At 46.8% G+C, this 24,680-nt stretch overlaps 2 protein-coding genes and 1 long non-coding RNA gene across 3 annotated transcripts; all 3 read right to left on the bottom strand.

Moving 5' to 3' along the window:
• Nucleotides 1-1,563: 1,563 nt before the first annotated feature.
• On the bottom strand, nt 1,564-6,600 carry LOC123828650 (sialic acid-binding Ig-like lectin 5). The gene is made up of 8 exons (XM_045853714.1): nt 6,446-6,600; nt 5,979-6,359; nt 5,478-5,756; nt 4,665-4,922; nt 4,293-4,580; nt 3,978-4,077; nt 3,086-3,176; nt 1,564-2,082 (listed from the first exon to the last, which is right to left on the bottom strand). Exons 1-8 carry the CDS (start codon nt 6,480-6,482, stop codon nt 1,888-1,890), a joined length of 1,629 nt encoding a protein of 542 aa, XP_045709670.1. The 5' UTR covers nt 6,483-6,600; the 3' UTR covers nt 1,564-1,887.
• Nucleotides 6,601-16,933: 10,333 nt separating this feature from the next.
• On the bottom strand, nt 16,934-20,947 carry LOC123828652. The gene is made up of 3 exons (XR_006787493.1): nt 20,876-20,947; nt 19,159-19,209; nt 16,934-17,890 (listed from the first exon to the last, which is right to left on the bottom strand). It is a non-coding gene; the product is annotated as an uncharacterized LOC123828652 (long non-coding RNA).
• A 1,436-nt stretch (nt 20,948-22,383) lies between these two features.
• LOC123828648 (sialic acid-binding Ig-like lectin 5) lies at nt 22,384-24,610 on the bottom strand. The gene is given in 7 exon segments (XM_045853713.1): nt 22,384-22,697; nt 22,782-23,036; nt 23,254-23,301; nt 23,541-23,709; nt 23,711-23,820; nt 24,041-24,415; nt 24,490-24,610. Coding segments are annotated over 7 exon segments (1,308 nt in total). The 5' UTR covers nt 24,527-24,610.
• Nucleotides 24,611-24,680: the final 70 nt, after the last annotated feature.

Below are 24,680 nucleotides of genomic sequence, written 5' to 3'. Positions count from 1 at the left end.
GGGCTATATTCCTCATGCCTCATGGAATGGTGTCCTATAAGAAGAAGGGTGAGTTCATTAATAGAAGATATTTTTATAAGATTTATTTATTTATTTTTAGAAAGGACAAGGAGGGAGAAAGAGGAAGGGAAACATCAATGTGTGGTTGCCTCTCACACGCTCCCCACTGGGGACCTGGCCCACAACCCAGGCATGTGCCCTGACTGGGAACTGAACCATCAACCCTTTGGTTCACAGGCCATCACTCAATCCACTGAGCCACACCAGCCAGGGCAATAGAAGACATTTCGAGAGAGGGAGAGATCACATTCACATAACCTTTATCACAGTATATTGTTATAATTCTTCTGCTTTACCATTAGTTATTGTTAATATCTTTTTGTGCCTAATTTATATATTAAACTTCATCATAGGTGTGTATAGGAAAAGTCATAATATATATAGGACTCGGTACTATCTGCTGTTTCAAAAATCCACTGGAGATCTTGAAACATCTCGCCCACAGCTAAGGGACACTGCAGACTTCACAATCATAGAGCTTATTGTTAGGGATCTACACTGTGGTACCACTCCTGACTCTGGTTGTTTTTGTTTTAGAACTTTGTCTTCAAAAAATTAAATTAAATCAACTATATAGAGGAGGGAGACTATGAGCTCTTTCTTCATCCCATACTTTTAACCTAAGTCTGTCCAAGAATTGGGTTTGAAGGACAGGTGGGGTACAACAGATGAAAGCAAGGGGGCATGGCCTCCAGAAGGGGATTTCAGATTGCTAAAACTTTTGTAGGAAATGCCATAGAAGATTTCAGGGACAAAGGCCATGGGGAGAAGGTGGGTGAGGAAGTAAATGCCAGGGGAAGAGGCCTGGGATGTAATGACTAAGACCAGGGAGTCAGGCAGGGGTATGTGTAGGACAGAGGCAGGGTCAGCTCTCTGGCCTGGCCAGTTTTACAGCAGAGGACAAACCCAGCCAGGAATCGGGAGACCTGTGGGACTCACTGTCACACCCTACATGGTGCTGGTAGCCCTACTGGAAATACTTTAAGTTCACAGCAGAGCTCTATGATGGTAACAGACCCTTCCCTTGAACTTCCTCTCTCGCTCTGTGTAAAGAGCTTCCTGGCAGCTGCTTCCTGTGTGGATTGTGCACATGGCTCACTGTGGCTGCGCCACCTGCATCTCAATCCTTCCTTTGTCTCTGAAAAAAAATCATTTTTGGTAACAGGATGCCTAGTCAGCTCCTGCTTACTGCCAACAGGCAGTTGAAAAGATCACTGTGGGGCTGTACATGGGATGGAGAAGGGACTGGCGCTCAGGAGGTGCTGGAGAATGGACAGGTGCAAGTGAGGAGAGATGACCCCAGAGAAACTATGATACCTCGTCATGAACCAAACACAAAGTGGACAGGGATATCTTTCCCTGTACAGGCTTTGATGAGTTCTGGGATGGAAAATGAGAGCAACAAGTTGTCACCCTGTCTTCTATGGCTGGTCACCCCTGGCTTCAGGAGAACTTGCCACCAGGACCTTTCTGTTCAAAAAAGAGACAGGCAAGCCCTGGACCTCTGTTGCTAGTGATTTCTTTAATGCTCACAGCTGCCTTTCAGTAGCATGTATGATCTCTACTGTACAGAATGGGAAACTGAGGACAGAGGAATGAAGTGAATCACTTGAAGGCAATGCCTTAGGAAGTGCTGAAGTCTGCACCTGAGCCCAAGTCTCTCCAATTCCATCACCTTTCTTCTTCCTGCTCTGCCTGCAGATGCTCTTACAGTGATTCATGCTAATGTTGCATGAGGTCTCCTCAGGTTTCATCAATTAGTCCCCAACTTCTTTCCCCTAGAGAGGCTGTGATGCCTCTAGTTAGGACGGAGCTCTCAGCAAGTCCTCACTGGCATCTCTTCTTGATCTCTGAGTACTGGCAGATGGTGGTGGCCTTCTTGTTCTGAGGCCCCTGCAGCTTCCTCCCATGAAAGGTGAGGTTGGCATACTGGATATCCTGTTCCTCTCTCAATGGAGAGGCATCCCTGGTGGGTGACGCTAGGTCTGGAGGCCCGTCTGGCCCAAGGTTTAGCTGGGAACCCTGAGTGAAGGGGAGAGAAGAGAGTCAGAGAAGAAAAAATCAGACGTGGTCTCAAGGAGAACTTGGGCTGATGGAACAGTTTTTCATTCATCCTCTTATTCCACACACACTGCTCATGAACTCAACTATTTGCTTGTTCATTTAAAAATTGGTAATACTACAACTGATTAGACCATATCAAGGGCTTACTAATCACATTTAATCCTCACAGATAAAAGTATAAATGCACCCCAGCTGGCATAGCTCAGCAGATTGAGCACGGGTTGTGATCCAAAGGGTTGCTGGTTGAATTCCCAGTCAGGGCACATGCTTGGGTTGCAGACCAGGTCCCCAGTGGGAGCCACGTGAGAGGCAACCACACATTGATATTTATCTCCCTCTCTTTCTCCCTCCCTTCCCTTCTCTCTAAAAATAAATAAATAAAATCTTTTTTAAAAAGAGTATAAATGCTAGTCTTATCAGCCCTGGCAGGTGTGCCTCAGTAGATTGAGTGCCAGCCTGCAAACCACAGTGTCACCTGTTTGATTCCCAGTCAGGGCTCATGCCTGGATGCAGGCCAGGTCCCTAGTAGGGGACATGCAAGAGGCAACCATATACTGATGTTTCTCTCTCTCTCCTTCTTCCTCCCTTCCCCTCTGTCTAAAAATAAATAAATAAAATGTCTTCTAAAAAAATGATACTCTTATCATCTCCATTTATCAATAGGAAAAAACTGAGATGAGTAGAGGTGAATTAACATGCCCAGAATTGGTAGAAAGTAATGGTTTGGGAGAGAAGGCTCTGTCAGGCTGCATCTGGCAGAGAGGTGAGGTGGGCTGAGTGGTCAGCAGATCTGGGACAGGAGGCTGACCCTGGGCTCTGGGAGATGAAGGGGAAGCCCACCTCCAGCTGTCTGTCCAGCTGAGAACAGAGGAGTGAGTTTGTAATGCTGGGAAGCTCAGCTCACACTCATTGAAGGGACATGCCCCGCCCCTCCCCCTACACTGCATGAGAAGATACTCACATCACACACCCAGGTGACTATTCCCATGACAGGGTCTTCATCATTCATGACTCTTTGCCTCCCATCTGTTTGCTTCCTGTGGAATTTCACTCTAAAGGAAGGTGTTAGGAGCCACAGTGACTCAGGCACAGGTGGGCAGGCTGCCCCCCCAATCCCTGATAAGACAACTGATGCAATAAGACCCTGGGTCCAGACTCAGAGATCCTCCTGACATATAAATGAGTGCTCCGTCCCCTGGATGACCAGGTGTTTGGCCGATACTAAACTTGCATCGCGATAGGCCCCTACACAGGGGGAAACTTATGCAGGAGCAATCATAACAGAGCTATTCCTGAGAGCCCCAATGTAAAAACAACCCGACCGTCCATCAACGAGGAGACAAGTAAAATGTACCCCATCCCTACAATGGAATAGTATTTGGAACAAAAAGGAATTAAAAAATGACACATGAACCTTGAAATTATTGTGCTATGTGGAAAAAAAGGTCAGTCCCCATGCACCATGGATTGTGGGATCCCTTTTATATGAAATGTCCAGAAAGGGGAAATCTAAAGAAACTAGACATAGATTAGTGGTTGCCTCGTGGCTGGGCTGATGGTGGTGATAAAATGATGAATAGGGATGTTTTGTTTTGTTTTTGTTTTGTGCTAATGAAAAGTTTTAAAATTCATTATGCTGATGGGTGCACAACTCCATGACTGAAGTAGAAGCCATTGAATTTTACTTTAACTGTATGCAAATTTTATCTCAATAAAGCTGCTATCCTATCCACTCCCCCCCAAAAAAAACGACCCCTCTGTATGGATTCAGCTCTGCCTTTCTGGGATTCAGGGGCCTCTCTCTGTGCTCCCCATGACACAGCTCCCTGTACCTCCCCAGGATATGGGCTTACATGTAAAAGAAGATGAGACACAAGCACAGGGATACTAGGGCCATGGCACCAGCACCTCCAAGAGCTGCAGGAACTACTCTGGAAGCAGATACCGACTTCTCTGCAGAGAAGAGAGCTGTGAGCCCACCCACTCCCAGGACTCAGTGTCTGGTCTTCCCAAACCTTGCACAACTGGCAGTAGGTTCCCGTTCAGACACCAGACAGAAGATCCCATCCTAACAACACCCTTCCCAGCCATAACCCCTCTCCCCACCTCCATCCTCCCCTTGATCCCTTCCTTTCTCCCTCAGCCTCCACCCGCAGAAGGCCCCTGACCTGCCAGGAGCAGCAGGACACTGGCGCTCTGGGCCCCGTGGACGTTCTTCACCTCACAGCTGAGCCTGAGGCCTGTGTTGAGCCCCGCACAGAGGCTCAGGGAGCTGTTGGCCCAGGGCCCCGCAGAGTAGGAGGTGATGGTGTAGGAGGCATCGCTGGCGTTCTCCTCCAGCAGCCCCTCCCCCAGCCGCCAGCGCAGCAAGGGGGCCGGCTGGGCTCGGGAGGAGCAGCTGCAGTGCAGACCCTGGTCCTCCCAGGAGCAGGAGGGCCCCAGCAGCTGTGGGGGGTCTGTGGGGAGCCAGGAGAAGGATCAGTGGTGCCTCTGCCCTCCCAGGACCCAGATGCCCTGCCACCAGGGATCCCCACACTCACAGACCACGGAGAGGCTGAGAGAGATATTTTTGGAGCCCAGTGGGTGCTGAGCTTGGCAGGTGAACTGTCCTTCTTCCCCAGTCCCCACACGGGGCAGCTCCAAGATCTCAGTGCTGGAGATGGGGGTGGCGTTCCGGGCTGAGGACCCCTGGAACCAGCTCAACTGTGCAGGGGGGTTGCTGTCAGCCACACAGAGCAGCTGCAGAGCCTCACCCTCCAGGATGGGAAGGGATGAGGTATTTTGCAGAATCTCGAATGCTTTGGGGAGAGAAGTGGAGAGAAAGAGAGAGAGAGAGAGAGAGAGAGAGAGAGAGAGAGAGAGAGAGAGAGAGAGAGAACACAGAAACTGGCACCCACCAACAAGAGGTGAGGGAAGGAGAACGATGATTTCCCTCCTTGCCTCTACCATATCTGGTCTCATTCACACTGTGATTCCCCCTCAGCTCCATGGTGGCCCCATCGCAGGTCTCAACCCCAGAGATGGAAGCTATTTCCTACCTGTGACATTTCTGTAGGACATGCCTATGGTCAGGTTCTGTGGAGCATCTAGAAAAGAAAGATATGGCCCCACTTCAGAGGGGAGGAGCAGAGGGAAGTCACCTTGAACCCAAGGAGGTGGGGTGGTAACAAGGAAGATGAGATTGATGTCCTTCTGGATCTTTCCCCTCCTGCATTCAGAAGTATGCACAAGTGTTCTCAAGTAAGCTCAGCCTCCTCTACACACACACACATACACTACACACAAATCCACAAAAGGCTTGAGTGTGCCAGTCCCTCTGCCCCCAGGACACCAGCTGTCCTTCCAACACTCACAGGACACATTGAGTCGAATGGTTTCCTGTGTGGTCACCTCAGGTCCTGCAAGTGTCACCAGACAGGTGACTGTGGTGCCATGGTCCCTGGGCTTCAGAGTGAAGGTGAGCACAGAGGAGCGAAGGGTCTGGGGATTCAGAGAGTTGAGAGCACTCCCCACCCATGAGTAGATGAGAGGACTTGCCCCTTTGCAGGACCCTGGCAGGCTGCAGCTCAGCTTTGTGGGGTGGCCAGACTCCAGAGGCCCCCGAATGTGGATGTCAGGTTTCTGTGTCAGGTCTGCAGAGGAGAGAGGGAGGTGCCTGGGACCTGGGGCTGCAATAGGGACCCAGAATGTGACCCCACCTGGGACCCATGGCTGAGGGCCTGACCTCACCCCAGGTCCTGTGTCTCTTCTAACACCCTGAGCCCAAGGCTAGGATCAAGTAGTGTCCCAAGGTCCAGTTCCTGTTCTAAGCTGGGTCCCATGTTTCAACATCCTCTCCTGAGCCCCTGCCATACCTGTCACTTGCAAAGTCAGCTTCTTATCTTGGTAAATACATTCCTCATAATATCCAGTCTCCACTTGGAAGACGTAGCTTCCTGTGTCACTCTTCCTGGCATCTCTGATGCTCAGGGAACAGTCGTTGGTCCTGGAGTATGTGAGGAGGAATCGGCCCTCAGTCTGTTTCTTCACTTGTTTATATTGGTTGTTTGTAGCCACAGGATCAGTGTAGTCTGTGTGGTTCTCACTCCGGTACCAGGAGGTGTAGAGTTCATTAAAGGAAAGCCACGAACTCCGCTGGTAGGAAAAGGAGCAGGGCACATGGACACAGAGGCCCTCCTGCACCCTCACAGATTCCTGCACTTGGAGCTCATAGCCTTCCTTCTTCTGCAGGGACTCTGGGGGTGGGTGGGGGGAGACACAGAAGCTCAGCTGCAGCCCCAGCCACTCCCCCCTGCCCATCCCCCTTCCCAGGCCCACTCACCCCCCCACAGCAGGGGCAGCAGCAGCAGGGGCACCATGTCTGCTTCTCAGAGGGCAGAGCTGTCCCAGTCCCTGTGTCAGGGAGGGAAATAGGGAGCTGTGGTGTGGGGCTGAGTAGCCCCAACAGGAAGCTGTGGTTGACAGAGCTGTAACAAGGCCTGGAGGGGAACTTGGACTCCATGGGCTGTGGGGGTGTGTTGAGGGCTGAGAAATCATCCTGTCTTACATCCTCAACCTGACCCTGCAGGTGGTTGTGCCGAGGCCCCCAGTGGTTGAGAGGCTCACCCAGATGTGAATCTTAAAGTGATCACCTTGCACATGATCTTTAAGGGAGAGGGAGGTCATTCAGGGATCATAGAGGTCAAGCTGTTGTGTTGACTCAGGGGACCCATGCTCCAGCTGAAACCATTTCACGTTTTAAAAAAGATAATTTAAAAAAATTTTAGAGGGCTCAAGTGCTAGCAAGAGAGGAAAGAATTTAGACCCAACCACAATGGAGGGTGGAGCCCAGCCAAAACTTGAGCATTAAAGCCCTTTATTCTACAAGTTGTCAGGACATGGGATGCCCATGTGTTCCTCTTCAAGGGTCTGAGGGTCTGTGGGATGGCAATGGCACACAGGCCCCCCTAAAATGGGACATATGCTAGGAGATCTTGCCCCATTTGGTGGGGACCCCAGAGGCTGGCCCTCAGCACAGCAGCAAATTTGCCACAGTAAAGCTCATGAAACTCCTTCCTCAGAGCCCCTTACATGCTCAAACCCTTTTCAAAGCTCCAGCAAAGGCTGGAGTGATATGCAGAAATAATCTGCAATCCTATGCTCTTTTATGATAGAAAAAAACTTAAAACATTTTCCCAAACATGACAATGAGGTGCAATAGGTCAGATATTCCAGGAACAAGTTGTTTGATTAAAACAAAGATTCTTCAACTGTACAGGATAAAAAGAAATCTCAGTCACCTGTACTGAGGAAATACTGAATTCTCTTCTATTCTTTATATTATATAAATATAATATTAATATTTATTATTATATGACAGAATTATTCTCCTCTAAAGAGGCAACAGCCCAGCTGGTGTAGCTCAGTGAATTGAGCACAGGACTGAGAACCAAAGGGTCACTGGTTCGTTTCCCAGTCAGGGCACATGCTTGAGTTGCAGGCCAGGTCCCCAGCAGGGAGTGCATGGGAGGCAACCACCATTGATGTTTCTCTCCCTCTCTTTTCCCTCCCTTCCCCCTCTTTAAAAATAAAAAAAATCTTAAAAAAAAGAGGCAACAAAAGTGTAATCAAAAAAGGTAGAGAACATGTTATGCAGGTGTGCCAGACAAGAATCCATACTACTAATAAAAATAGTCTGTAATTTTTGGAATTGTCCTATATTTTGGTTTTCAGCATTTAGCTGTTCTTGCTTGATGTGATGTGTTTTTTTACTTCTGAAAAGTTGATAGGTGTCACTCATTGCTTCTTTTTCAAAGCAGTGATCTCAACATTAGCATAAATATCAGACTCCACTCAACCTGGGGCTGCCCCTGCCACAGGGAACATGTGACCCAGAGGTAACCAACTCTACCCACACCCACCCCAGACTCCTCATGTACTACAAACAAGACTGTCTTGTTCAAGCAAAGGACTAAAGGAAGCAGAATTTCCTTGGTTGTGCCCCCATAATTCACATCACTGAGAGGTCTAGCAAACTGCAAGTTGGATTATAAAAATGACATGAAATAAGTGTTGGCAAGAATATTCAGAGAAGGGAACCCCCCTGCACTGTTCCTAGAAATGTAAATTGGGGACCACAGTGTAAATCAGTAGGGCAGGTCCTCAATAATTAATAATAGAGCTTCCATAAGATCCAGCAATTCCACTTCCTATTTAGAGGAAATGAAAATACTAACTTAAAAAGACATATATACTTCTACATTCATTGCAGCATCATTTACAGTAGCCAAGATGTGGAAGAAACATCTCGTCCACCAATAAATGATGAAGAAAAAGTGGTACACATACAGTGGGGTGTTATTGGCCATAAAAAAGGAAGAACTCCTGCCATTTGCAACTATTGTACATGGATGGAACATGAGTGCATTTTATTTAGTAAGTGGAAAGAGACAAATACTGCATGACTTCACGATCATGTGGAAACTTTTAAAAAACAATCCATCTCATAGACAGAATAGATGGGTGGTTGCCAGCGGCAGAGGAAGGAGGTTGGGCAAAAATAGGAGAAGGTGGTCAAAGGTACAAACTTCTACTTATAAAACAATTACATCATAAAGATGTATTCTTCAGATGGTGACTGTAGTTAATAATTGTGGGTATTAGTATTATACTATTAACTGTAGTAATGTGCTTAATAATACTGTGCTGGATATTTTAAAATTACTGAGAGTGTACATTGCTAAGAGATAAAATTGTTGAAAGTTCTCATTACAAGAAAAAAAGTGTAGAAACTCTATGTGGTGATGGGTGTTAACAAGACATGTGGTGAGCACTTTGGAATATACACATATATCGAATCATGAAGTTACATGTCAATTATATCTCAAAAATATATATGTACTAAAAACCTCAGGCTGAGTGCTTGGGTTAGAGTAGAAGGTCCAGGTCTTCCAGGCAGAGTTCCACTTCTGCTCCATGTGTGCTCCCACATCGGCATAACAGATTCCTCACATTGAATTCCTGCTGCTGAAATCCATAATGAGGCTTATGTGTTCCTGTTCTGCCCTTGACTGATTAACTCTCAAGAGATAAAACAGTGAACAGTGGGTGATTTCAAATGCCTTCATGATAAAACTCACAGCCAACCAGGAATAAAGGAGAATTTCCCTGATGAGATAGGGGTGTCTTCAGCAGCTTCATACGTAATGCAGTATCATCGGGTTCTAGTCTAGAAAGGGTATATGAAATGCAAAAAGAAGACAAAACTGTCTATCTTCAGAGATGATTTTATATATAGGAAAATCCACAAATATCCATAGATACATTGGGGGGGTTTAATAAGAGAGTTAGCAAGGTTGCTAGAGACAAAATCAAATTACAACAATCAAATGCATTCCTCTATCAGAGTAATAAAAGGTAGGATGTTATCAAGATGCCATTGACAATAGCATCAAAAATTATGATACACCTGGCCATGGCTGGTGTGGCTCAGTGGAGTGAGTGCTGGCCTTGAAACAAGCAGTCGCTGGTTCGATTCCCATTCAGGGCACATGCCTAGATTGTGGGCCAGGTCCCCAGTTGAGAGCATGTGACAGGCAACCACACATTGATGTTTCTCTCTCTCTCCTCTCTCACTCCTTCTTGCTCTGAAAATAAATAAATAAAATTATTTTTAAAAACTAAGATACACCTGAAATATATCTATTCAGATATGTACATAATAGAAATATAAGCTGCACTTTTTCAGTGGACAAGATTATAAATCCCTTTGGAAGGACATTAAAGATGTTAATAAATAAAGAAATATGCATGTTGATGGATATTAAAACAATATTGTGTAAAAGTTCACTCTACCCAAATTAATCTGCAGAATTAAAGCAATGTGTTACCCAATCTCCCAGTAGACTTCTGTAAAACTTGATACCTCTATTGTAAAATTTATATTAAAGTAAATTTTTCCAAAAGCAGTCAAGACAAACATGGAAAAGAACAATGTACGAGGACTGGCTCCTTAGGGCTTCAAGACATAGTAAAAGTGTCACAGAAAATATGATGGTGTGGCATTTACTGACATGCATGGTACCACCAGACCACTGGAACAGAACAGGGCAGCTAGAAATAGCAAAGACCAAAACCACAGGAAATGTCATGTGTGTTAGAGGAGGTGATGCAGAAAAGTGACAAAAAGAGAAACTTCTCCTTAGAATTTTTTTATTTCTGGTCTGGTTTTTTATCTGCTCTTTATTGTATTTTTCCATTATAATTTAGTCTCCTTTTACCCCTCTCCTGCGAGCAATCACCACACTGTTGTCCATGCCCATGAGTCCTTTTTCTGTTTCGTTTTTCCCCGACCGCCTCACCCCTGCGCATTAGCTGTCATCCTGCTTAGAGAGAGAGGAAGGGAAACAGAGAGAGAGAAAGAGAAATATCAGTTTTGTAGTTTCACTTATTGATGCATTAATTGGTTGATTCTTGCATGTGTCCTGCCTGAGGATCAAACCCTGAACCTTGGCTTGTGGGAACAATGCTCTAACCAACAGTGTTACTGTCCAGGGACAATGAACATTTCAATAATACATGTGGGCAACTAGTGATCCAAATGCACTCAAATGAGATTGTATGCTTAGCTCTTACAATGCATGAACATCAAGGGCAGATGAGTTGAGGATCTGCTGTTTTAGGAGAAACAAGACAATGGAGAGGATGGAAGATAATATAGCAGAATGTCTCCATAAACTTAAGGGAAAGAAGGTTTCATAACAAGATATAAATAGAAATATTTATAAAAAGAAACATTGAAAAGTTGGACAAGGCTACAATTAAGGACTCTTCATAGATACACTAAATCATCAGCCATCAAGTGAGAAATGAGTTTTACAACACATGTAAACATCAAAGTATCAGTCTTCAGAATAAGGAGGTATTTCTAAAAGTACATAAAAAAAAAGAAAACACAGGAAAATGGGCTCACTTGAGCTGCCCCTCTGAAAAGATAGCAAACAACCAGCTGGTAAACAAATGAAAATCAGTGCCAGGTTATTAGCAGCCAGGAAAGTGCACCTTCAAACCACAATAAGACACTGTTATACTGGCTCCAAGTGCACAAATGTTAAAGTGTGTGAAAACCCCCGTGTTCATGACAGTGTGGGGCAACAGTTGCTGACATGTAAACTGGTACCAGTGCTGCAGAGAATACGAGCATCATCTACTGAACTGAGGGTAGCTTACACCACGCCAACAATTCCCTCCTCCACTTCTGACCCAGAGCAGCATCAACCCACAGGGCAGCCCATGGCCACCGTGTCAGGTGACCACATGAAGGGTGTCTGTAAGGATGTGAGCTGTAAGGGACAGATGATGGGTGATAAAAGTAAAACACGCACTTGAATCAGAAGTCTTACTACAAGAAAAGGAATGTAAATTATCTGTTTTTGTGTTCTGAGATCAATTTCAATGGAGGTGAAAGTGGGGAGTTTCTCCCACACCACCAAGTAATTCAACCCAATTCTGACACTGTGTACCTGGAGAGAGCATCAGATTCCACAACTAAAGATTCAGTTCGTAACCTGTCCCCCCATATCCCACGAAAGATGACAGTCTCAAGTCCAGGTTGTCATCTGCACTTCTGAACAACCAGCTATAAATCAGAGGTTCCCAAGACCTCTTCCTCTTTGTATTTATCAACATAACACAGGAGCTCACAGAACTCAGAGCACATACTACTCGCTAGATCATAGGTTTATAGTAAAAGAATATGACTCAGGGACAGCCAGATGGAAGAGGTGCAGAGGGCCGGGTGTGCAGTAAGGGGTGTGGAGCTTCCATGGCCTCTCTGAAGTGCCCTCTCTCCCAGCACCTACATCTGTTCACCAACCTGAAGCTCCCAAACCGTGTCCTTTGGGGTTTCTATGGAGGCCTCATGACATAGTCATGATTAATTAAATCACAGTCCATTGGTGATTGATTCCACAGGTCCCCTCCCCATCCCTGTTTCCCTCTGGCCTTCACGCTACCCAACACAGGAGGGACCTCTCACACTGGAGACTGCAGACCTGGCCCCAACACAGCCTCATCCCCTAGGCCCATCCTCTGTCCTGTGGGTCAGGTGTGAGGGACAGATGAGGTGGTGAGAGGAGAGAAAGTTGACTGCAGCCACAGGTATGGACGAGGGCAAAAGAGGAAATTTCCCATAACCTGCACCCAGGCAAGGTGGGCCTCAGAATAGAGAGAAGGCCAGGCTGACCCACCTCAAAGCACAAGGACTATCTTAATACAATGCACGGTAATGAATTAGGGAAAAGGCATAACCACTATCTCATTCAAGAGAGGCCACTGAATTCACCTCAGAGAAAGGAGGGTCAGTTTCTGTGTGTCAGTTTCTGTGTGACAGTTTCTGTGTGTATGTGTGAGAGAGAGTGTCTATTTTATTCCAAATAAACTAATGAACAAAATTTTATGGGGGTGATATTCACATGGCATAAAATCACTAATGCTAATTTTGGATGTGCAAACATTGAAGCTGTTTATCACTACACGTCCCCATGATTTTCTTTTCTGCAGGCTTACTGTGCTCCTTTGTCTTGCCTTATAGGAATCTGATATGGAGGATTTGGAATGATTGATGCACTGATGCATCAAGCAAAAAAATCCTACAGGCCAAAGGGTGTCTCTTTAGTATTTAAATTTTATTTTTCAATTACAGTTTACATTCCATATTATTTTGTATTAGTTTCAGGTGTACAACATGGTGGTCAGACAATCAAATACATTACGAAATGATCCCCTTGATATTTCCAGTGCCTACCAGGACCATATGTACTTATTACATTATTATTGTCTATATTCTCTATGCTGCACTTTACATCCCTGGGTGTCTGTTTGACTCAGCTTCTCAGCAAGGGTCTGGCTCATTCCAATCCTGAATGGAAAACCAAGGCCAGTAAAACCCTCGGCCCAACTTGGTGTAATTTGTATTTTCATGTTCCGGAAAATTTCACATGACTCTGGTCCCCTACTCTGACATTCAAGAGATGCTAGTCCTCGGGGAGCAGGGGAGGATTGGATGGTCCTTCAGGAGCTAAAATAGACTCAGATCCTGTTTTGTACATTTCAGATCTAGACTCTGTGAAACCCGCTAGAGAAGAGAAATGCATTCATTGCAAACATTCATAACAGGTTTGTTCCAGAACTGTTAACTTATTTATATTCATTCTCAGAATCACATAATTTGGCTCAAGAAACTTTATATTGTATAACTTAATAAAATTTTTATTTATAATTAAATAGTAATCATAACAAGGTTGGCATCTTTGAATTGAAAGGCAGAGCTGTGCTCCCAACTCAACCGCACACAGACATCTACATGGACGGTGCTGTTTGGGAGACAAGAAACTCAGGTGCTAACCAGGTAACTTCTGGGCAATGGGAGGGTAAGGCCCCAAGTTCATTCCCTTCCTGGGTCTGGGGATGGAAACAGAGGAGCAGTGGGTGGGGAGACAGAGAGGACAACTTGAGTGGGAGAGATACAGGCAACAGCAAAGGGGCAGTCAGTTGGTGTGCATCACTTCTTGTTTATATTCTACATCTTATATGTTTTAACATCTTAAAATCCTTGCTAAACAAGGAGAGACAGCCCCTCCCAGAACAACCAATTCTCAGAGACAGGAAAGATCTCTGCCACGAACAGCCTATCAGGTGCAAACCAACTAATCCTGAGCCCATATTTCCAATCACCCCAACCTGCCCTCAATCACCCAGGACCTGGGACCAGAGAAATACAGACTAGCCCACAGGAAGAAAGAAAACCCTCATTTCTTCATATTAGCTGATCCTCAACTGTTCACCCTGCCCTGCCTTGTATTTCCCGTGGAAACGCCAATAAAGACTCTGACTAGTCTGCCCCTCACTTTCATCTGCTCTCTGATGAAACGTGGTGCTTCCCCCAGGGCCCTGCCAGGCATGGCAGGGGCCTCCTCTCAGTAAATGAAAGGAATAAAAAGCGTTTCTTTCATTGGTGTTGACTCTCCTTGTCCTCATTCAGTCACTTACAAATTAAAACCCCAAGGGTACAAGTGAGACAGGTGAGTCAGGAGTTCCCAGGGAGAAGGTGACACTGATGTCCCATGACCGCCCCTCTGGACTCCATGTCTCACCTCAGTGCCATATTCACAAGAAGGGAGGGTCAGTCAGGATGTCAGCCTCATTTTCTGGGGGTCCCCACACCTGTGGGGCCAACACAGCTCTCAGCTCAGGGACTCAGACCCTTTAGCTCTAACTCCAGGCAGGTGGGACTGCTCAGCCCCACCTGGAACTCAGGGCCAATCACTGACCTTCCCAGTAGAGAGACAGAGCTGCTCACCTGGTATAATAGAGCCGCCAGCTCCCATGAGGCCCCCTCAGATCAGAGTGAGGACCAGGGGCCAGGAGGCCTACTGCTCCTGGGTCACACATTTGCAGGAACAGGGAGGTCCTGGGGAAAAGGAGAGGGTGTGAAGTTGTAACTCCAGATCTCAGTCTGCCCACAGCCCCAACACCTGACTTGGCTCCCCACCCCTAGTACTTATCCTGCAACTCACTCTGCACAGAGAGGCTGAAGGAAACATGTTTGGAGCTCAGTGGGGGCTGAGCCTGGCAGGTGTACTGTCCCTCTTCCACAGTCTTCACACGAGGCAGCTCCAGGATCCTGCTGCTGGAGATCAGGGGCAGGGTGGGGGTGGGGGGATGTTCAGGACTGGGGAACTCCAGAATCAGCTCAGCACTGCAGGAAGGGTGTTGCTGTTGGCCATGCACAACAGGCACAGAGCCTTGCCCTCCAGGATGGGATGGAATATGATTTGCACAATCTTGAGTGCTTTGGGGACAGAAGTGGAGAGAGAGAGAGAGAGAGAGAGAGAGAGAGAGAGAGAGAGAGAGAGAGAGAGAGAGAGAGAACACACAGGGCAGGCACCCACCCACAAGAGGTGAGGGAGGGAAGGTGATGATTTTCCTCCTTGCCTCTCCCATATCTGATACCATTCACACTCTGATTCCCCCTCTGCTCCATGGTGACCCCAGGGTCAGGTTCAAGCCCCAGCATCAGGGGCATCATGTCTGCCCCTGACAGGGCAGAGAGGGTTTATGTTCCTGTGTCAGGCAGGAAAATGCCCAGCTATGGGATGGAGCTGAGGACATCCCAAGAGAAAGCCGTGGGTGACAGACCTGTGACCCTTCCTGAAAGGGGAACTTGGGCTCCACAGGCCATGGGGGTGGGGTGGCAGCTGAGAAATCATCCTGTGAACTTCAGCCCTTTACCATACCCTCCAAGTGAATGTGCCCAGGCTCCCAGGAGTTGAGAGGCTGGTCCAGATGTGAATGTTAAAGCAATCATCTTGCAGACGATGTTTAAGTCGAGTTGGGGGGGTCTCCCAGGGGTCATTGTGGGCAGAACTGTTCAGGGAGGACCCAACCTCCAGCTGAAGCCACTGAACCTCCCAGAAGAGGATACTTTTAAATTTCCTCTAGACCACCAAGTGCTGGTAGGAGAGGAAGGAATTTAGACCCAACTCCAGTGGAAGGTGGAACCCAGGGGAAAGCTGGGCGTTAAAGCACTTTGTTCTGTGGGGACATGGGATGCACAAGTCATGGTCTTCCAGGGTCTGAGGGTCTGTGGGACAATGACAGTACACAGGTCTCCTCAAAGTGGGGTGTGTGCTGAGAGATCCTGCTCCATTCAGTGGAGACCCCAAAGGCTGGCCCACAGCACAGCAGCAAATGTGCCACCTTAAAGCTGAGGAAGCTCCATCCCCAGTGCCCCTCATGTGCTCAGTCCCTTCTCAAAGCCCCAGCAAGGGCTCCAGGTATGTGTGTAACCTGCAATCCAGCTGCTCTTTTATAAAAGAAAAAACTTGGTAAAGTTCTTCCCAAATATGATAATGATATTTAACAGTTCACACATCCCAGTAACAAACTGTGTGATTTAAAAACTTTCTTAAACTATGTAAGAGAAAAAGAAATGTCAATCATTGGTGCCAAGGGAAATACTGAATTCTCTTTCTATTTACTATGATACATAAATATCATATTACAACAACTAATGATGTGTATTAAGCTAATATTAATATTGATTACTATATGACAGAATTATTTTCCTATAAATTAGCAATCAAAGAGTTTGAATAAAAAATGTTTGAATAACCCTGGCTGGCGTAGCTCAGTGGATTGAGCTCGGGCTGCAAACCAAAGTGTTGCAGGTTTGATTCCCAGTCAGGGTACATGCCTGGGTTGTAGGCCATGACTCCCAGCAACCGCACATTGATGTTTCTCTCTATTTCTCCCTCCCTTCCCTCTCTAAAAAATAAATAAATAAAATCTTTTTTAAAAAACTTCTTAAAAAATGTTTGAATAAAAATGTTTCAGGCAGGTGTGCCAGAGAGGAACACCACACTACTAATGGTAATAGTCTATAATTTTAAAACTGGCTTATGTTTTGACTTTCTGCTTTTTAACATTTTTCAACTGATATTATGTGTTTTTCTCATTTCAGAAAAATTCATAGGTGCCACATGTTGCTTTTTTATTTTGAAGCAGTGATCTCAACATCAGTATAAATATCAAGCTTCACAAAATTGGATCTGCCCCTGCCATAGGGAACATGTGAAGCAGAGGTAACCAGCTCTACTCCCCGCCCACCCCAGACTCCCCACACATTGCAAAGAAGACTGTCTTGTACAAGCAAAGGACTAAAGGAAGCAGGATTTCTGTGGTTGTTCTCCCCCACAATTCACATCCCCAAGCAGTCTAGAAGATCTCAAGAAATAGTAAGTGTTGGCAAGAATGTCCTAAAAGGGGAACCCTCTTGCAATGTAGCTGAGAATGTGAGTTGGGGCAGCAGCTATGTAAATCATTATGGCAGTTCTTCAAAAATTAAAAACGGAGCTCTGATAACATCCAGCAATGCCACTTCTGTGCATTTATTTGGAAGAAATGAAAACATTAACATATGCACCCCTACATTCACTGCAGAATCACTTATAATAGCCAAGATGTAGAAGCAATCTAAGTGTCCATTTATAAATGAATGGATGGAGAAAATGTGGTGTATATAAATGGAATACTAGTCTGCCAAAAAAAAACTAGGAAATCCTGCCTTTGTGGCAACATGGATGGATCATGATGGCATTATGCTAAGTGAAGTATCAGACAGAGAAAGACCAATACCATATAATTTCAAATATATGTAAAAACATTGTTAAAATTCAAACTCATAGATATAGACAACAGATTGGTGGTGGCTAGAGACTGAGGGTGGGGGCAGGGCAAAAGGGATGAGGGTGGTGAAAAGTACAAACTTACAGTTATAAGATAATTAAAGCATGAGGGTGTAATGTACAGCATGGTGACTATAGTTAATAATAGTGGGTATTAACTGTAATACTATAGTTAATAATACCATGTTATATATTTAAAAACTGCTAAGAGAGCATATTGCTAAGAGAAAAATGTTGAAATTATCATTACCAAAAAAATGTGTAACTATGTGGTGATGGATATTTGACAAGACATATTGTGGTAAGCACGTCACTGTACAGATGTGTGTGTACATATATATCATAGTTATATGTTAATTATATATATATGTATATATGAAGAACATTCAGGCTGGGTACATAGATTAGATTAGAAGACAGAGTTCCATTCTGGCTCCATGTGTGCTCCAACATCAGCATAACAAATTCCTCACATTGAATTCCTGCTGCTGAAATCCATAGTGGGGCTTCTGTGTTCCTGGTTTGCTTTTGGCTGATTAACTCTCAAGAGATAAATCAAAGAGCAGTGGATGATTTGAAGTGCCTTTGTGATAAAACTCACAGTCAACTAGGAATGAAGGATGATTTCCCTAATGAGATAGAGGGTGTCTTCAGCAAACATCACACCTAATGCAGTAGCATCAGGTCTTAGTCTAGAAAAACAATAACCATAGGCATAGGCTATGAAAAGTGAAAAGAAAACAAAGCTATTTGGATACATCTAGATATTAAGTGATACCTGATACATTGGGGTATCAGATCGACTGTCATGTATCACATGCCTGTGTACATGTCACCCTTATAGCAGTCTCATGCTTCATCACCTACATCATACACCTCCTTGTATCTCATCACAGAGGCATGGTGACTTCTCACACTAACACAGGAAGAAGGGTGAGTACACAAAAAGAAGATATTTCAAGGGAAGGACAGAACACATTCACATAACTTTCATCAGAGTATATTGTTATAATTCTTCTGTTTTATTAGTTACTCTTGTTCATCTCTTATTGTGCCTAATTTACCAATTAAACTTTATCATAGGTGTGTATAGAAAAAAGACATAATATATATAAGATTTGGTACTAACTGTAGTTTCAGGCAAAACTGGGGATCTTGAAACATCTCCCCCACACATAAAGGAGACTACCATCCTCACAATCAGAGAGATTACTATTAGGCACATACACTCTGGTACCTTTCATGACATTCTGGCTGTTTTTGTTTTAGACTTTTCTTTTGAAAAAATTAAATGAAACGAACTATATAGAGGAGGGAGACTATGAGCTCTTTCTTCAGTTCACTCTCTCAATACATATCTGAGCAAGAAGTCAGGTTTGAAGGACAGGAGGGGTGCATGAAGCAACGGGTGCACAGAGTGAAGCAAGAGGGCGTGGCCTCCAGGAGGGGGATCTCAATTAGCTAAGACTTTTGCAGGAAACACTATACAATGTTTAAGGAACAAAGGGCACGAGGAGAAGCTGGGTGAGGAGGTGAATGCTAGGGGGGAAGATTTGGGATGTGTCGTCTACGACAAAATAGTCAGGAATGGGTGTGTGACTGACAGAGGCTGGGTCAACTCCCTAGCACACCCCTTTGACCCTGAGGAATTAATCTGGCGAGAAATTGGGAGGCCTGTGGGAGGCGCTGTCACATCCTACATGGTGCTGGAGGCCATACTGAAACACTCTAGGGTCACAGCAGAGCTCTATGGTCAAAACAGTCCCTCCCCAAAAGCTTTTGCTTCTGCTCTGTGAAAAAGACTTCATACCTGCTGACTTGCTGTAGCCGCATCAGCTTCATCGCAGCCATTTCTTTGTCTCTGAAAAAAAAAACAAAAAACCCTTTTTGGTGATGAAATACCTGGTCAGCTCCTGTTTACAATCGCCAGGCTGTTGGAAAGATCCCAGTGGGGCGGTACATGGGATAGGGAAGGGACTGGTGCTCAGGAGCGGCTGGAAGAAGGCACAGGCGAAAGTGAGGCAAGATGACCCCACAGAAACTACAAGATCCCACATCACAACAGAACACCAGCAGAGTCCAGTGTCTTTCCCTGAGGAGGCTTGGAAGAGTTCTGCATGGACAATGACACCAACAACTTGTCTCCCTGTTTTCTCTGGCTGGTCACCCCTGGATTCAGGAGAACTTGCCACCAGGACCTTTCTGTTCAAAAAAGAGAGACAGGAAAGCCCTGGACCTCTGTTGGTTGTGATTTCTTTAATGCTCACAGCTGTCTTTGAGTAGCATGTGTGACCTCTGCTGTACAGAGGGGAAACTTGGGGTGCGGGGCAGGAAGTGGATCACTTGAAGACAATGCCTTAGGAAGTGCTGAAGTCTGCACTTGAGCCCAGGTCTCTCCAATCCCATCACCTTTCTTCTTTCTGCTCTGCCTGTGGATGTTCTTACAGTGATTCATGTTAATGTTGCCCAAGGTCTCCTCAGGTTTCATCAATTAGCCCTGATTTCTTTCCCCAGAGAGGCTGTGATGCCTCTGGCCAGGACCAAGCTCTGAGTGAGTCTTCACTGGCTTCTCTTCTTGATCTCTGAGTACAGGCACGATGCTGGTGGCCTCCCTGTCCTGAGGCTCCCTTTTCTTTCTCCCATGAAACATGAGGTTGACATACTGGGTATCCTGCTCCTCTCCTTCTGCAGAGGTGTCCCCTGTGGGTGACTCTTGGTCTGAGGGCCCATCTGTCCTGGGGTTTTGCTGGGAACCTTGAGTAAAGGGGAGGGGAGAAAAGAGAGAGAAGAAAACAGACATGGCTCCAGGGGAAGTTGGGCTGACTGAACACTTTTTCATTCATCCTGTTCTTCCACACACACTCCTCATGAACTCAACTATTTGCTATTTATTTAAAATCAGAGCCCTGCCTGGTGTGGCTCAGTGAATTGAGCACCAGCATGGGAACCAAAGGGTCACCAGTTCGATTCCCAGTCAGGCCACATACCTGGGTTCCAAGCCAGGTCAGTTCCCTCATAGGGAGTGTGCTCTAGGAGACCACACATTCTCCCTTTCTTTCCCTTTTCTCTCCCTTTCTTTCTCCCTCCCTTCTCCTCTGTCTAAATAAATAAATAAAATGATTTTAAAAGATCAGAATTATGATTGATTAGATCTTATTGAGGAATAATAACACATTTCATCCTCAAAGAGACCAAGTGTGAATGATACTTTATTATTTCCATTCCCAGAAAGGGAAAACGAATGGAGGAGAGGTGAGGTAACCAGCCCAGAATGGGTGGAAACTAACCATTTTGGGGGAGATGCTTCTGGCAAGCTGTACCTGGCCAAGAGGTGAGGTGGGTTTCAGTGGTCAGCAGGGCTAGGGTGAAAGGCTGACCATGGGCTCTGGGAGATGAAGGGAAAGTCACCACCCAGCTGTCTGTCCAGCTGACCACAGAGGAGCTCAGTCTGGATGTGCTGAATGGACATACACAGGGCCTATACCACACCCCACTGCACCTCATGAGAAGACACCCACATCACTCACCCAGGTGGCTGTACTCAGGACAGGGTCTTCATCATTTGTGACCTTTTGTCTCCTGGCTGCTTGCCTCCTGTGGTTTTTCACTCTAAGGGAAGGATTCAGCAGCCAGAGTGAATCAAGCATTGGTGGTCAGGCTGCCCCCACTCCCTGATAAAACAACAGAGGCATCCAGACCCAGAACCAGAGCTGGAGACCCTCCACACATACCAGTTAGCGCTCTGCTCCCTGTGACCAGGTGTTTGACCTAAACTAAATTTTCAAAACTAAAGGCCCTCTTACACATAGAAACGTGTACAAAAATAATCATAACAGTGTCACTCATGATAGCCAAAAACTAACAACAACCTAAACGCCCTTCAGTGAATGAATGGAGAATTAAAATGTGTCCCATCCATGCCACAGAACATCATTTAGAAATAAAAGAATAAAGTAATGACACCTGAACCTTGAAAATGTTATGCTATGTGAAGTAAGTCTGTCACAAAGGACCATGTATTGTATGATTCCATTTCACCAAAATGTGGAGAATGGGCAAATCTAGAGAAACAAAAGGAAGTGACTGGCTGCCTGGGCTGTGCTAGGATGTTGGTGGAATCACAAATAAAGGATGTGGTCTGTTTTCTCATCTGGATCTAAGGAAAGATTTTTTAAATTACTTGTTGTTCAGTTACAGTTGTCCTGCCTTTTCCCCCACTGCCCCCCACTCCCACAGTCAATCCTCCCATTGGGCAGGCCCATGAGTCCTCTATTCATGTTCCTTTCCTTGCCCTTCCCCTTCTTTCCCCCTTGATCCCACTCCCCCACCCCACCTCTGGTCACTGTCAGTTTGTCCTTTATTTCTGAGTCTCTGGTTCTATGTTTCTCATTTGTTTGTTGCATTAATTAGATTCCACTTACAGGTGAGATCATATGGTATTTGCCTTTCACCACCTGGCTTATTTCACTTAGCCTCATGCATTAAGCATAATGAAAAACTTTTAAAATTTTCATTCATCCTGTTATTCCACACACACTCCTGTGTGTGGTGATTGGTTCACAACTCTGATTAAACTAAAAGCCACTGAATTGTACACTTTACAAGAATTTTCTCTCAATAAAGCTGTTACCCTGCCTGCCTTGCCAGAGGACCAATCTGTGTGGACTCAGATCTGCCTTTCTGGGACTCTGGGGCCTCTCTCTGTACTTCCCACTACTCAGCTCCCTGCACCTCCCCAGGACATGGACTTACATGCAAAAGAAGATGAGACACAAGCACAGGGAGAGTAGGGCCATGACACCAGCACCTCCAAGAGCTGCAGGAACCACTCTCGAAACAGATACCAACTTCCCTGCAGAGAAGAAGGGTGTGAACCCACCCACTCCCACATTCAGAGTCTTGTCTTCCCACCCCCTTGAAGAACCTGCTGTTCTGTTCCAAACAAGACTGAGGGTCCCACCCTAGCAACCACTCAGTACCTGGCCACAGCCCCTCTCCCCAGTTCCATCTTCTCTTTGATCCCTCCCTTTCTCCCTCAGCCTCTGCCCCCAGCAGACCTCTGACCTGGCAGCAGCAGGACACTGGCACTCTGGGCCCCGTGGACATTCTCCGCCTCGCAGCTGAGTCTGAGACCCTCACTGAGCCCCTCTCGGAGGTTCAGGGAGCTGTTGGCCCAAGACCCAGTGGAGCTGGAGGTGACCATGTAGGAGGAGTTGCTGTGGTTCCCCTCCAGGAACCCCTCCCCTAGCCGCCACTGCACTGAGGGTGCAGGCTGGGCTCGGGAGGAGCAGCTGCAGTGCAGACTCTCATTCTCCCAGGAGCAAGAGAGTCCCAGCAGCCGTGGGGGATCTGTGGGGAGTGAGGAAAAGGATCAGCAGTGCCTCTCCCCACCCAGGACACAGATGTCCTGAGCCCAGGCTTTCCCACACTCACAGACCACAGAGAGGTTGAGAGAGATACTTCTGGAGCCCAGCGGGTGCCGAGCTTGGCAAGTGAACTTTCCTTCTTCCCCAGCCCCCACTCGAGGCAGCTCCAGGATCGCAGTTCTGGAGATGGGGACAGTGTTCAGGGCTGGGGACCCCCGGAACCAGCTCAGCTGTGCAGGGGGGTTGCTGTCAGACACACAGAGCAGATACAGAGACTCCCCCTCCAGGATGGGAATTGAGGTGTCTTGCACAATCTTGAGGGCTGTGGGGAGAAAAGTGAAGAGATAGAAGAAAGAGAGAGACCACAGAGAGAGAAGGGTGTGGAACACAGGTATCAGCATCCACCCAAAAAAGAGAGGGAGGAAGGATAATGATTTTCCTCCTTCCCTCTCCTGTATCCGATCCCATTCCCACACCCCCAAGCTCCATGATGGCCCCAGCATCGGGTCTTAGCCCCAGAGAGGGAGGTTCTTTCCTACCTGTCACATTTCTGAAGGACATGTCTATGGTGAGGCTCTGTGGGGCATCTGGGACAGAGAGATAGGTCATGCCTCAGAGGGGAAGAGCAGATAGAAGTCACCCCAAATGAAGGATGGGAGGTCGGAAGCCTGAAGGTGGAATTGCTCTCCTTCTGGCCCACTCCCCACCTGCACTCAGATTCATTCACAAGTGTTCTCAGGTAAGCTCAGCCTCCTGCACAAACACACACATGTGCACAGACCAGTCCCACTGCCCCTAGGACACCAGCCATCCCTCCAACACTCACAGAAGACGTTAAGCCAGATGGTTCTCTCTGTAGTCACCAAAGACCACTGGTGTTTCACCTGACAGGTGAGGTTGGTGCCATGGTCCTGGGGCCTCGGAGTGAAGGTGAGCACCGAGGAGTGGAGCTCCCAGTGGTTCAGAGAGACAACAGCAGCCCCCACCCAGGAGAAAGGTGACAGCACTTCCCCCTTGGCAGGACCCTGGCAGGCTGCAGGTCAGCTCTGTAGGGTGGCCAGACTTCAGGGGCTCCACAATGAGGATGTCTGGCTTCTGTGTCAGTTCTGAGGAGGAGAAAGGAAGGTGCTTGTGTCCCACAGGTTGGGAAACTAGAGTATGAACCTGAGAAGGATGCCTGACTCAGGGCCTGAGCTCACCCTGGGTCCTGTGGCTCTTCTGACCACCCTGGGCCCAAGGCCTGGATCAGGAACTATCTCAGTGACCTGTTCCTTTTGTCAGACCATGTCCCATATCTCAGCATCCTCTCCTGGGCCCCCGCCATACCTGTCACCCGCAATGTCAGCTTCTTATCTCGGTAAGTATATTTCACATGTCTTCCTCTCTCCACTCGGAAGACGTAGGTTCCTGCATCAGTCTTCCTGACATTTCTGATGCTCAGGGAACAGTTGTTGGTCTTGGGGTCTGCAAGGAGGAATCGGTCCTGGGTCTCCCTCTTCAGTGGTTTATTTAGGTTGTTTGTGGCCACAGCAGAGACTGTGTTATCTCCATGCCGGTACCAGTAGGTGTAGAGTTTGCTAGAGGAAGACCAGGAACTCCATGGGTAGGAGAAGGAGCACGGCACATGGATGCACAGACCCTCCTGCACACTCACCAATTGCTGTACTCCAAGCCCATAGCCTGCCTGCTCCTGCAGGGACCCTGTGGGAACACAAAGGCTCAGCTGCAGCCTCTGCCCCTCACCTACCCATCTCCCCTCCCTTCTGCCCACTCACCACCCCACAGCAGAGGCAGCAGCAGCAGGGGCACCATGACTGCATCTGGCAGTGCAGAGCAAGCCTAGGTCCCTGTGTCAGGGAGAGAAATGCCAAGCTGTGGGGTAGGGCTGAGGACGCCCCAACAGGAAGCTGTGGGTGACAGAGCTGTGGCCAGGCCTGAAAGGGGAAGTTAGGCTCCACAGACTATG

The sequence above is a fragment of the Phyllostomus hastatus genome, unplaced genomic scaffold (assembly GCF_019186645.2).
Source record: "Phyllostomus hastatus isolate PE091 unplaced genomic scaffold, TTU_PhHast_1.1 phas_contig_983, whole genome shotgun sequence".
Classification (NCBI taxonomy): Eukaryota; Metazoa; Chordata; class Mammalia; order Chiroptera; family Phyllostomidae; genus Phyllostomus; species Phyllostomus hastatus.
The sequence above is the reverse complement of the archived record's forward strand: the minus strand, read 5'-3'. Positions and strand labels throughout refer to the sequence as shown.

Excerpts from the sequence above, each read along its gene's own strand:
- LOC123828650 (XM_045853714.1), bottom strand. The coding sequence starts at position 6,482 with ATGGTGCCCCTGCTGCTGCTGCCCCTGCTGTGGGGGG. Across the intron at positions 5,757-5,978 it reads GCTGACTTTGCAAGTGACAG|ACCTGACACAGAAACCTGAC; the intron begins GTATGGCAGGGG and ends TCTCCTCTGCAG. Across the intron at positions 3,177-3,977 it reads TGTCTCATCTTCTTTTACAT|AGTGAAATTCCACAGGAAGC; the intron begins GTAAGCCCATAT and ends ACCTTCCTTTAG.